Source organism: Anneissia japonica, unplaced genomic scaffold, assembly GCF_011630105.1.
Source record: "Anneissia japonica isolate Jap-2015-1 unplaced genomic scaffold, ASM1163010v1 scaffold2392_len1475705_cov187, whole genome shotgun sequence".
In the NCBI taxonomy this organism is placed as follows: Eukaryota; Metazoa; Echinodermata; class Crinoidea; order Comatulida; family Comatulidae; genus Anneissia; species Anneissia japonica.
In genome coordinates this window covers 88374-100798 of record NW_022751777.1, presented here as the reverse complement: position 1 = coordinate 100798, position 12425 = coordinate 88374, and the positions used below count along the sequence as shown (strand labels likewise).

Sequence of the window (12425 nt, the reverse complement as noted above, 5' to 3'; positions counted from 1 at the left end):
CAACTACATAAAGCCTGATAACACAACAATAGCAAGAACAACAGCAACAGTCACAGCAAAAGAAACAGTTTGTTCGTTCGTTCGTCCAAAAAGTCCAAAATCACAGTGGAATAGCCGTCTTCAACCAGACGTTTGCAGGTTCCAGTTGATGGTACATCTTTATATAGGTGAAGGTTGACTGTGGCGTTGTTGTCGCAGATTTGAACTTGATGTGCTGAATCGGTTCACCACGGCGTTCGTGTGGTTTTAGTAAGGCCGCCGCGTGTAGGCTTCAGCAACAGCTCAACAATAACAAGAATAACAAAATGTAGCAGCAACAGCAACAAAAATAACAATAATATTAATGATCACATGATAATATTAATATAATAATCTTATTTACCTCATCGTTTCTTTTTACATCTACATCAGGTTCATCGATGTTCGCTATTGTCTCTGGTACATTAGTCGAATTTGATTCGCTTGATGCCATAATCCTGATTTTAATACAAACAAAATGTTCTCAATCTTACAATATCAACATTAATCGTGCCCTATTTATCAATGTTATCATTCATCATAATTATTGTCGTCATCATTATGGCCGTCATCGTCTTCTCTCCGATGTCGTAATCAACATCATCGTCAAGTTAGTACTTTTTGGAGAGAAATAGGCCTACTACAAAAAGATTATATATTTACTTTTAAAAAAATCATTATAAATAATTTTTACTCACGTGTCTTCCAAATGAGGGTTAAGCGGATGTGTTTCTTTTGCTTCTTCACCTGCATCCATTTTTTAATATTTGTTTGATGTTCGTTTTTTTGAAATTGTTATAAAGTACTAGCTCTATAAAATCCCTGTAAGTAATTGGCTGGCTCCAGTCCTAATGTTGTTATCGGCACGATAAGCGACTAATGTATATCCTTCAATCAAATAAAAACCCGTCACATCCGCCTTTTTAGCTTATAGTCGTCGCTTCCTGTTTCATTACTTACAACCAAAGGTCTTTCTTTCGGACTTTCCTCTATGCTTACGACAATACTAGATAAAACTGCTGAATTTATTGAATGAATGTGTACGGAAGAATAACCAAGCCTGGATTTAGGTAACGTACTAAAAAAATTGCTGTCTTTTCCGTTGGCTTTAATTTTGTTGCTGCCTATCGTATTTAAAGTCAAGATAAAAAAGCTAATTTTGTTTTACTTTTCCAAAAGAAACCAAACAGTTTGAATGTTGGTTTCTATGTAAACATTGGGCTTTTATTTAAAAGTGTGTAATTTGGCGGCCGATTTGTTAAAAAAAATAAAACGGAGCCTATATGATGTATTTCATATTGAAACGTACCAGAGAGGAAATCTGATAAAGATAGTTTCGGTTTTATTTCACGACAGGCTTTTTCTTTTCTTTCCTATTTTATTCAATCCTCAACCAACAGAGGTAGAAACCTCCACTTACAGGTTGGAGAATACATACACAAAAAAATAAAATATAATAATGAGTACCGTACAACACTGTATTCATGATGTTAAGCTTAAACGAAGATAAACTATAATAAAAAAAGATTTTACATAAACAATGTGTACCTATAATAATATTCATATATTATGATGATATAAAACAGGTGGGGTTGTGATTTTAAAAAAATGGAAGAACAAAATTATGAGGGACCAACCCTCTGGCTCAAACAGATTGACACTAGCAACCAGCCTAAAAGGCAGAATACCCGGGTCAAAGATGTAAACTGATGCGCTGCTATGTGACGCGGCATGCAATATTTTTTTCGTTAGTAAGTTTTGTAAAATTTCACAAATTATTCGTAACTCTTCTTATAGACCATAATTGCGCAAGAGCTACTTTCAAGTCTGTGGGCAGCCCATGGTCAACCTTATATCAGCTTCTTTGTACGTTATCGTGATAGGACCCAAAATTAGGCCTACGTGATGATAAACATCAGACAGAAAGAGGTGGAAGAGTTTAGAAGAAGGGTAGGCCTATATTGTATGTTCCACAGTAGACTGAGGGAAACTCCACTGTCGTAGACTTCGCTCGATGCTGACAAGAATAACGATAGATATTAGTGGCGAATCTAGAGGAGTGAATAGGGTGGCTAGCATAGAGCTCCCACAGACATATAAATATTTATTTTGGTTAATATTATAAATACAATGGAAAAGTTATCCTTTAAAATTTTCGGTGGATGTGTGGATGGAGTTGAAAGTGAAAGACTGTCTGCATCGCTTCGTGTTACTTCGGAGTTGCCTTAGTCTTTCGGATTTTGTTGTCACATAGAATCACATATATGCTATTAATGGATGGCCATCATCATTCATGATTTTTTCAAGCATTATTTGCATTATTCAAGTACAACCGCGGGTACCCAGTATTGTATTTGAAACTTTTTTCAGATCACGGTGTTTATGTGTACTATACTTTTATTGGTTGAATCTATGGTAGCCATCTTGTTGGTCTACGTTTTCGGAACATTTAATGTATTGGACTTTGTGCACCCAATATATAGCCCGGGTTCCAGGGCCTAAATTTTGGTTACTCACTTTTATTGCGGTTAGTGTGTGCCATACCAAATTCAATTGACATCCCACACTCTGATTCTTTCAATTTGTTCCAGATTTCTTATTTACGAAAACTTAAGGCGACCTTCCTAGCTTCACAGTATCCGGAGGAAACTTTAAGTTTCCGTACTTATTGGTCAGGCCTCGCGGAAGTTTTTAAATACAACCACTTCAGCTGAAGAGGGCGTGGCTTGTATGGTGACGTCATGCATAATTATTACTGTCTACCTGCATAGTGACCAGACCTGGCATAATTATGCTTTTTGGCATAATTTAGAACCGTTTAGCATCTAGCATATGTGTGGCATAATTTTGGCAAATTTAGTATAATTTTGTTCAATGAAGAAAAATATCTCAAACTGGTCTCACAAAAAAAAACAAAAAAAAAATGGTCATAATTTAAACCCAACAAAATTGGATACCAGATTAATTAGACATTAAACTTATTTCATCCAAAATAATTGCTCTTGTGAATACCTACTATTAGGCGAACCCCATCACATTGACCAGAGGCAGGAAAGCGCATTTCCGAGCTCCTTTAAAACAGTGGAGGGCCCCTGATCCCCTCCTTTGAATTATTCTACCACATCATCAGTTTTTTTTTCTTTTTACAAAGGCTTTTGCCATGCCTTGCACCTCGACTACAGAAACTTTCTGATTCTTTGTCAAGTATATTCCTGAAAAATGTTGAAATGAACTGAATTTTACTATTACTATGTAAGAAGGTCATTTCAGGCCATCTAGAGTTTCTGGGCCTTCACTTCCTACACCATAAACATATGTGTGGACCACTTCACATAGGTCTATACTGATATTCAAAGTCATTAATTAACCTATTGATATTGACAGAGAGAGCATCAATTATACCAGTTGTTATGCCACAGAGATAGAACAGATTATGAGAAACAAGTTCGGAGTCTGCTACCGTCTGCAGTAAGAGAGGACGCGTGTCTCGACTTATGTTATGGTAATATACACAGTGCCTATAAAGGGAAAGCTCTACCCGGACTAGGAAAATCCGATCACAACATGATCCAATTTATCACAATTTACAAGACGAAACTTCAACGAGAATCGTCCAGGAAATTCGGTATTAAATGTTAGTCAGCTCAGGCAGTTGAAAGGCTTCGAGGATGTTTCGAGTGCACCGACTGGAACATTTTCTTTGATACGGCTGCAGATATTGATGAAGCGTTATGTTTAATTTCCGAATATGTTCGTTTTTGTGAGGACAGTATTGTTCCTAGTAAAACATTTAAGTTATTCTCAAATAATAAACCGTGAATTGACAATAAAAGGCTTTAAAAATCTGTTAAATGAGGGAAAAAAGGAGGTTTTGCTACTGGTTCGGAAGGCTGTACAGTGCAAAATAAATCAGAAAACTAAGGAAAGTAAACTTAAGTATAAAAATAAAATTAAAGGCTCTTTTAAAGAAAACAATATAAAAAGAGTGTGGAAGGGTCTGCAAACTATGACTGGATACAAACCAAGAGGTAAAGGCTTAAACGTGAAAAATGAAAGTTAATATGTAAATGATCTAAACAAATTCTACTGCAGATTTGACAAAAAATGTTTTAACTAGGAATTGAAACATGTTCTTGAAACTGTAAGTAATATGAGTCATGATGATATTAAAATTGATAAACAGGTTGTAACCAAGATTTTCCGTAACTTAAATGCTTGTAAATCTGGTGGACCTGATGGCATCTCTAGTAAGAGTTTAAAGGAATGTGCAAAGGAAATTTCCCCTCCCTTCCAAAAAAATCCATAATCAAGAAACCAAACCCAAAAAGAAATGAATGATTTGAGGTCTATTTCCTGTGTTCCTTTGAAATGTCTAGAAAAGGTTTTTAAGGGAAAATCTTAGAAAAAGTTAAAAATTATCTTGATGACTATTAGACCGGGAGCCCAGAAAATTTAATCATGTGAAAAGAGACAAAAGGTTTGATGGTCTGGTTATGATAGTATAGGGCCAAGATAAAATATTCAGTATTGCTGCCGGGGCACATCCTGTACAAGCGGGCTGGGGGAAATGAAATAGGGGGTTAAATAATGCATTTAATCATGTGGAGAGAGACATGGATAAAAATAATTGGATATTACTCCCAGGTAGATACTTGCTATAATGTCACAGGTGACAGCAACTTTTACCTGTACGTGACCTTAAACAGTGACATTAAAGGCCACGCCCAAATACATTTAATCATGTGAAGAGAGACACTGATGAATTTTTTTTTATTGGAACTATTATACATTGGTGGTAACAAAAATACAAATGACAGCAACTTTATCCTGTACATAAGCCCAGACAGCAGCCCCAAGGGACCCACGGGGGTCTTATATAGTAGCAACATGATAAAATCAAGCAAACAAAGACATGAATGAAACCAACTAGGAATTACTACTTGTACATTGTAGAATGCTGAAACACCGGTGACAGCAATTTTTTCATGTACGTGACCATAAACAGTGACATTAAAGGCCATGCCCAAATACATATTTAATCATGTGAAGAGAGACACGGATGAATTTTTTTTATAGTTACTATTATACATTGAGGGTAACATAAATACCAATGACAGTAACTTTATCCTGTACATAAGCCCAGACAGCAGCCCCAAGGGACCCACGCGGGTCTTATATAGTAGCAACATGATAAAATCAAACAAAGAGAGACATGAATGAAACCAACTAGGAATTACTATTTGTACATTGTAGAATGCTGAAACACCGATGATAGCAATGTTTTCATGTATACGTGACCCTAAACAGTGACATTAAAGGCCACGCCCAAATGACATGTGAAGAGGAACACGGATGATTTTTTTTGTGGCACTATTATACCCTGGGGGTAACATAAGTACCAATGACAGCAACTTTATCCTGTACATAAGCCCAGACAGCAGCCCTGGTTCCCAAATGGAATTCATGTTCTGTAGTTTAATCCGATCTAATAAATATTTGTTACTGAGTTTGTATTATGGTATTGTTGTATTTCATCTGAAGTCAGTGTTTAACAAAATGTTATTATCAAACGGAAATCTATAGCTGAAGTAGTAAATAGTTGCTGTCAAATGGATTTTATTTCCAATGTTTAAAAGTTCCTGTGTAAGTGGTCCCATCCTTCACTAAATTCCTGTTTTATTCTGAAGTTGATCTCCAGAACCACTGTCTGTGTCATAATCAGGTGTTTCAGTTACATTCTACTATCTCTAATCATTATTAGATTCGACCATATCATACTATAAATAATAAGTCCATTTGGGAACCTAGGGCTGCTGTCTGGGCTTATGTGCAGGATAAAGTTGCTGTCATTGGTACTTATGTTACCTCCAATGTATAATAGTGCCAATAAAAAAAATCATCCGTGTCTCTCTTCACATGATTAATGTACATTTGGGCGTGGCCTTTAATGTCACTGTTTAGGGTCACGTACATGAAAAAATTGCTATCATCGGTGTTTCAGCATTCTACACTGCACAAGTAGTAATTCCTAGTTGGTTTCATTCATGTCTCTCTTTGTTTGATTTTATCATGTTGCTACTATATAAGACCCCGTGGGTCCTTTGGGGCTGCTGTCTGGGCTTATGTACAGGATAAAGTTGCTGTCATTTGTATTTTTGTTACCCCCAATGTATAATAGTTCCAATAAAAAAAATTCATCCGTGTCTCTCTTCACATGATTAAATGTATTTGGGCGTGACCTTTAATGTCACTTTTTAAGGTCACGTACAGGTAAAAGTTGCTGTCACCTGTGACATTATTGCAAGTATCTACCTGGGAGTAATATCCAATTATTTTTATCCATGTCTCTCTCCACATGATTAAATGCATTATTTAACCCCCTATTTCATTTCCCCCAGCCCGCTTGTACAGGATGTGCCCCGGCAGCAATACTGAATATTGTATCTTGGCCCTATACTATCATGACCAGACCATCAAACCTTTTGTCTCTTTTCACATGATTAAATTTTCTGGGCTCCCGGTCTATATCAGTTTGCCTATCGTTTAGATAGAAGTGTTGAGGATGCCGTTCTCACTATTCTAAATGGCATCTATGAGCACCTTGATGGTCGAGGTGGTAACTTTGTTAAAAGTGTGTTCATTGATGTTGCTAGTGCCTTCAATACGATGTAACCGCATGTTTTAGCACATAAACTAATGAATCCTATACTTATTAAAATTGGACTAGTTTTCGTAGAAATAGAAGTCAAATGGTTAGAATAAATTCTACCACGTCGTCAGCTACGCCTACGTTTACAAATACAGGTCCCCCCCCCCACCAGGGATGCGTGTTTTCACAAATGACTGTCTTTAGACAACCAGTTGAAATTTTGACAAACAAGCTGAATTTGTATATGGAAAATTAAGAAAAAGAATGCTTTTCCTGAGGAGACTAATGCGTTTCAAATTGATTATTGTATTATTTCTTTGTTTTATAAAGTATTCTGACTTTCAGCATGGTGTGTTTCTACAATTCTTTCATGGAGTGTGACACAAATATTGTTCTTTAGAATCACTAGATACTCAGGTAAGGTTATTGGCCAACAGGTTTCATCACTTGACGTAGAACATATATATTTTATCATTACCAAAGTTCAAAATATCCTTGAGGATGAAACCCATCCTTTATTTCACAGTTTTCGAGCTAGCCCAATAAGTTCAAGATTACTCTTTAGGAAAAAGCCTAATACAGAGCGTTACAGAAAATCCTTTATTCCAAGTGCTATCAGAGTGTTTAATGGTACCATTACTAGATAAGTACGGTAACAAACAAAGACAAAATATTAATGATAATAATGATGATTATAATAATAATAATAATAAATAATACTATTAAAAATAATGAAATAAAAAAATTGAAATTATAAGAATAATAATCGTTCTTTTTAAACAAATTTTTATTCTTTATAGGCTTTTATATTTTTCATGTTTTAACCTTTTACTATTTTATATTTTTATATCTATTTTTATATTCATTTTATTCATTGTACTCTGTTTTATATTTGTTGTTATGTCATGGGCAAATGAGTTTCCTGTTGGGTATTAAAGTATTTTTGAATTTGAAATTGAATTGAATGATACCATTTTACATTAAACTGTCTTCATAGTTTTATGCTTAAACGAGGATAAACTATCATAAAAATATCAATCTAAACAACTTAAATTATTGAATGTAACTGATAATTTTGGAAGTACCCTCTGTTCGTTACGTCTACTCGGCCAACTGGAACATGGATTTAGTACTTGTTGCGAGCGCGACTAGGAACGTTCAGTGTAAAACAAGGTTGCAAAAAAATGCAATCAATTATAGAATGTAAACTTTTGTACAAAAATAACATGGATGGATATTGCTATAACAGTCTTGTCATTGTCCTAATCCAATCCTTAGGAACAATTGTCTGGGGTGCTTCAATCTGAAAAATCTATTTATAACTTAGGAAAAAAAAGAACAATACTTTGAACTGTGCATTGTGTTCTGTGGAAAATTGTAGTTTGTCTTTCATTTTCGGGTGATGCTAATTAATTAGTTGTATTACAAAACACGTGCACATGTTTCGGGTTATGGTAATTAATTTAAAAGGTTTGGTCAGATGAGCTAAAACTCAGTTCAATGTTACTGTAGTAGTATAGTCTTGCTTGCGTGCGTTAACGTGCGTCTAAATTTACCTTATATAAGCGAACGATAAAGTAACTTTTTTTAAATACACATGGAATAATTTCAATATTCTATAATTGGTTAGATGCTATGCGTAGCTCACAGCAATGGCGCAAATCTGTTTTGAAATTTCGTGAGACCACACCCAAATCTGCCCCACCATGGTTGTGGCTGAGTTGCTAAACTTTAGAGGAAATAGTACATCTAGATGGCCGGAAATGATACTCTTATATATTAAAATTAATCATCCTCACATCACAATTATTTCTCATGATCTTTATCAGCGATTTTTGGAAAACCATAGACATCTAATTAATATGTGTGATGTACCATAGAAAATAAAATTTAAAAAAATTGTCTTTGATTTATAAATACTTTACTTTACCTACTTCAAAACGGTGAGCCCACACCCACATCAGCCCAACCAAGGTTGGGGGCTAAGGTGCGAAAATTTGAGGAAATGGTACCTCCAGATGGCCAAAAATGACCGTCTTATATAGTGAAATTCATCATCATCACATCACCATTGTAGTCAAAATAAGTACCAACAAACTTCTCATAATCTTTTATCCGCGATTTTAGGAAATCAGAGATCTAAGTAACCTGTGTGATGTACCATAGTTAGGGCGGATGCAGAATTTGGCGGTAGGGGTGCGTGGGTCCACCATCACTTGGTGATTTTGAGAATATGGACCTCTAGGGGCCCAGAAATTGCACTCTGATACTTTAAAGAGCCTACCGGTACTATGTTCATAACGACAAAAATAATATACAAATTATTTTTCTTAATACAATTTAGGGGTTGCTATTGCCCCGTTACACCCCCTGCATCCCCCTGTACAAAAGTAATGTAATTTTCTTTTGTGAATTTACTTTACGTCAAAGGCGTGAGTCCACACCCATCTCAGCCCGTCGTCATCATCACATCACCATTATATTCAAAATGATGTGCCAACAAATTTATATTTATACTTATACTTTTTTCTCATACTTCTCAAATTATAACAAAAGCACGTTCACTCGAGTAGTGTATTATAGGTAATTTAGACGTTAGTGATACCGGTATCTTGCTATAATATGATGTAGGCCTATGCTGTACTGTAATCAGGCTGTACAACGCTTTTTCGTTAAACCATGGGTCATTATGCAGTTCATTTCAATAACTTTCAGGCATTATTTTTACTTACGAAATTCAATTGCGAAATAGAAACGTGGGGATGTGGGGGACGTGTCCCCCGTCACCCACGATCTGCGCTCATGGCTCACAGAGGTAGGCCTATAAAATGTTAACAAATGGAGTGCTACAGTATGTGACGAAGTAATGCACGGTAGAGCGCCATCATAATGACTATGGTGAGAACGTTCAGAGTTATCGTTTGTTTCTGAAATCTGCACGCAATTTGGCCCAATTCTATAGCGTTTTGAATCCGTTCTATTCTACTTTTACGTCTTCCAAATCAAAAGCTTCCTATTAACCAAATATTAATCACTCTTAGGTGGTAAACAGTCGAGCAACCTCTCAACTATGTCTTCTAAGTTTGGATTTTTGTTATCAGATACTTTGTATGACCCATAGCCTTTCATTTCTTCTGGAAGTTCACAGTTGTTCATAACTATTGGCAGAAGAAAATTATAATTGCGACAGAGCAACTCTTGAAACGCTCTATTCAGTAAATGTTTAGTGACATGGTCTTGGAGAAGCTCATTAGAAACGACAGCGATGACGTAACTACTGTTTAAGATTAAGTCTGTGTAGATTCCCAAGATGTATTTTCCCAGAATGTTCTGTCGCTGGAGAGTGCAGATTTTGTACCCGTTGTCTGTAAGAATTTGCAACAACTTCGTACCAATGCAGTCACCAGTTTCAGAGAATAACAGCAATGCATCATCTAAGAAAATAAGTCAACGATAACGAATGATGATGAATCAGCTGAAATGATGATCCCACTTAACCGTTCTCAACGACAAGGATGATGAGGATGATGATGATAACAATAATGGCAATGTTAATAATGATAATAATAATAATAAAATCAACGCAAAATAATGACTAATGAAGATGGTCTTCATGGGTGATTTTATTGGAATAGAGTTCAAGATCTTTAATCTATGAACAGAGAATTTTCTTTCTTTGTAACCAACAGTTTGACAAAATGAGCTTTATTCTTATTTGGCAAAAATGCATAAATCCAACCTTATATACTTTACAAACAGCCCCTGTGGTGGACGACGAGAGTTGCTGGTACCGGGTTACCGGGTAGCACAGACACGAAGGGACCCTTAGGGGCGAAGAAAGTCATTGATCGAGTTCATAGTCCACATTTCAAGCGCCCTGAGCATCTTACATTAGATGGATTTGTGCGCTATATAAAACTACACTATGATTATGATGATTATGATTTATAAAATTACTTGTTACTTACAAAGTTTGTTTACATTTTCTGTTTGGGTCTGCTTGTCCTGTAGTTCAGAGTTCTGCCATGGAATATAAAATAATTTATACTATATACATTGTTTTTTCAAATGGCCATGGGCTTGCAACATTTTTTTGTTGTATTTTGTTTTATGACATTCAATTGTCAACTCAATTCCACGGCATTGGAAGTAAATTATATAAAAACCCAACAAATTTAAGATTGGAAAACTTTAAAAAATAAACAAGCTATTTAGCTCTGATATAATATATGTAATATATATATATATATAATATGTTTTATACTCAGTTTATATATATATATATATACACATATATTATACATACTTATATATATATATATAAATATATATACATATATATATACACATAATATATACATATATATATACATATATATATATATATATATATATATACATATATATTATATATATATATATTACAATGCCTGACAGAATTTTTTTTCTTTCTCTATTTGTTCAAGTAACCATGCAATGCATTGTAATTTTTTAAGGAAATAATAAAATATTTGGTAAGGTGCTTATTCTATAGTGGAATTTATTAGATTATTCATGGTAATGTACTTTTATTCAACTCAATTTTTGAAACTTAATTTAGTTTACTTACCGATTTCAGCATACACGTACAATTAATTTGAGCGACAAAGCTCCATTTTGTTTTCTTTGCACACATTGGACAGTAATCTACCTGTCTGGCTGTATATGTTATCAAATTTTCAATGAAGTAGTCTTCGACTTGAAAAGTCGCCAGTGGTGGCTGTGAAACTCTTCTTTGTATTCGAGGGCATAGTCTATCACCGGCGGACCCTTCTTTGATGCCGGGACTACTGGTTGTGGTACTTAATACTCGTTTAGAATGCTGTAAGATGAGCTGTGATTGAGAATCTGATGCGGCATCCTCTCTACAACTTTCGGAAAAGGTATTAAAAGTACGGTTATGGATGGAACAGTGTGGTATCGAGGTTTGGTCACCTCCTGTTTTGTTAAGAGATTCATCATTGGAATTATGGGCAGTGCATCCAGCTTCGTTAAAAAAAATTAATTCGGTACCAATCGCTATTTCTCTGGAAAAACTTCTAGATTTCGGTTTCTGAAATTGAAATTAGACATCCAGTTAAACAGTTGAAGAGAAAACTGCATCTTCATATTTTTTTTAAACGAAAATCTTCATAATTATTTTGGCAAGTCTATAACTAAGACCATTCAGGCATAATAATGTGTTTTTCTCATTTTTTCACAGCAATCCATGTTCAGAATTACTGAAGACGATGCAACAAATACCAATAAAGAAATTACTTTATATAAACTGATTTCAATTAATTAATGTATTGACTGAATTGATTTACATACATACAGGATGATACAACAATTTCTATATAATGGATATTCTGTCCTGTCGTTTAATGTGTTTACGTAGAGGGCGTATCATACTGATTAAGCATTACCATCAAACGTACAAATTTATACTAATTGATATTTTAGTTTATTACTTCTGAAACTTTTACAATTACCTTCATTGTTTCTGTTTTGTAGACACGTGACATAATTTTGCATTTTAGAGACATCGCCTTTTGGAAAGCACTTTCCGCAAACTACAAGCAAATTTGCTAAAATCAATTATTGAATTAATATTTGAAATATGTCGAAACATACAAATGAAAATTATATATTAGATATTTAAAGTAGGTTCCTATCTTACAAAGTCAGTTGTAATGAGAAAGTATATTGGCTTAGATCTGCACTTATACCGTATACG

General features: G+C 34.7%; 1 protein-coding gene across 1 annotated transcript; it reads right to left on the bottom strand.

Moving 5' to 3' along the window:
- Positions 1-9229: 9229 nt before the first annotated feature.
- LOC117121858 lies at positions 9230-12278 on the bottom strand. The gene is made up of 4 exons (XM_033267246.1): positions 12181-12278; positions 11277-11759; positions 10636-10687; positions 9230-10101 (listed from the first exon to the last, which is right to left on the bottom strand). Exons 1-4 carry the CDS (start codon positions 12232-12234, stop codon positions 9695-9697), a joined length of 996 nt encoding a protein of 331 aa, XP_033123137.1. The 5' UTR covers positions 12235-12278; the 3' UTR covers positions 9230-9694.
- Positions 12279-12425: the final 147 nt, after the last annotated feature.

What these genes read in the sequence shown, in the direction of transcription:
- LOC117121858 (XM_033267246.1), bottom strand. Translation starts at nt 12,234, where the DNA reads ATGTCTCTAAAATGCAAAATTATGTCACGTGTCTACAAAACAGAAACA. An exon ending in ACAAAACAGAAACAATGAAG is followed by an intron (nt 11,760 to 12,180) that starts GTAATTGTAAAA and finishes TTTCAATTTCAG; the next exon opens with AAACCGAAATCTAGAAGTTT. An exon ending in AGAAAATGTAAACAAACTTT is followed by an intron (nt 10,102 to 10,635) that starts GTAAGTAACAAG and finishes TTATTTTCTTAG; the next exon opens with ATGATGCATTGCTGTTATTC.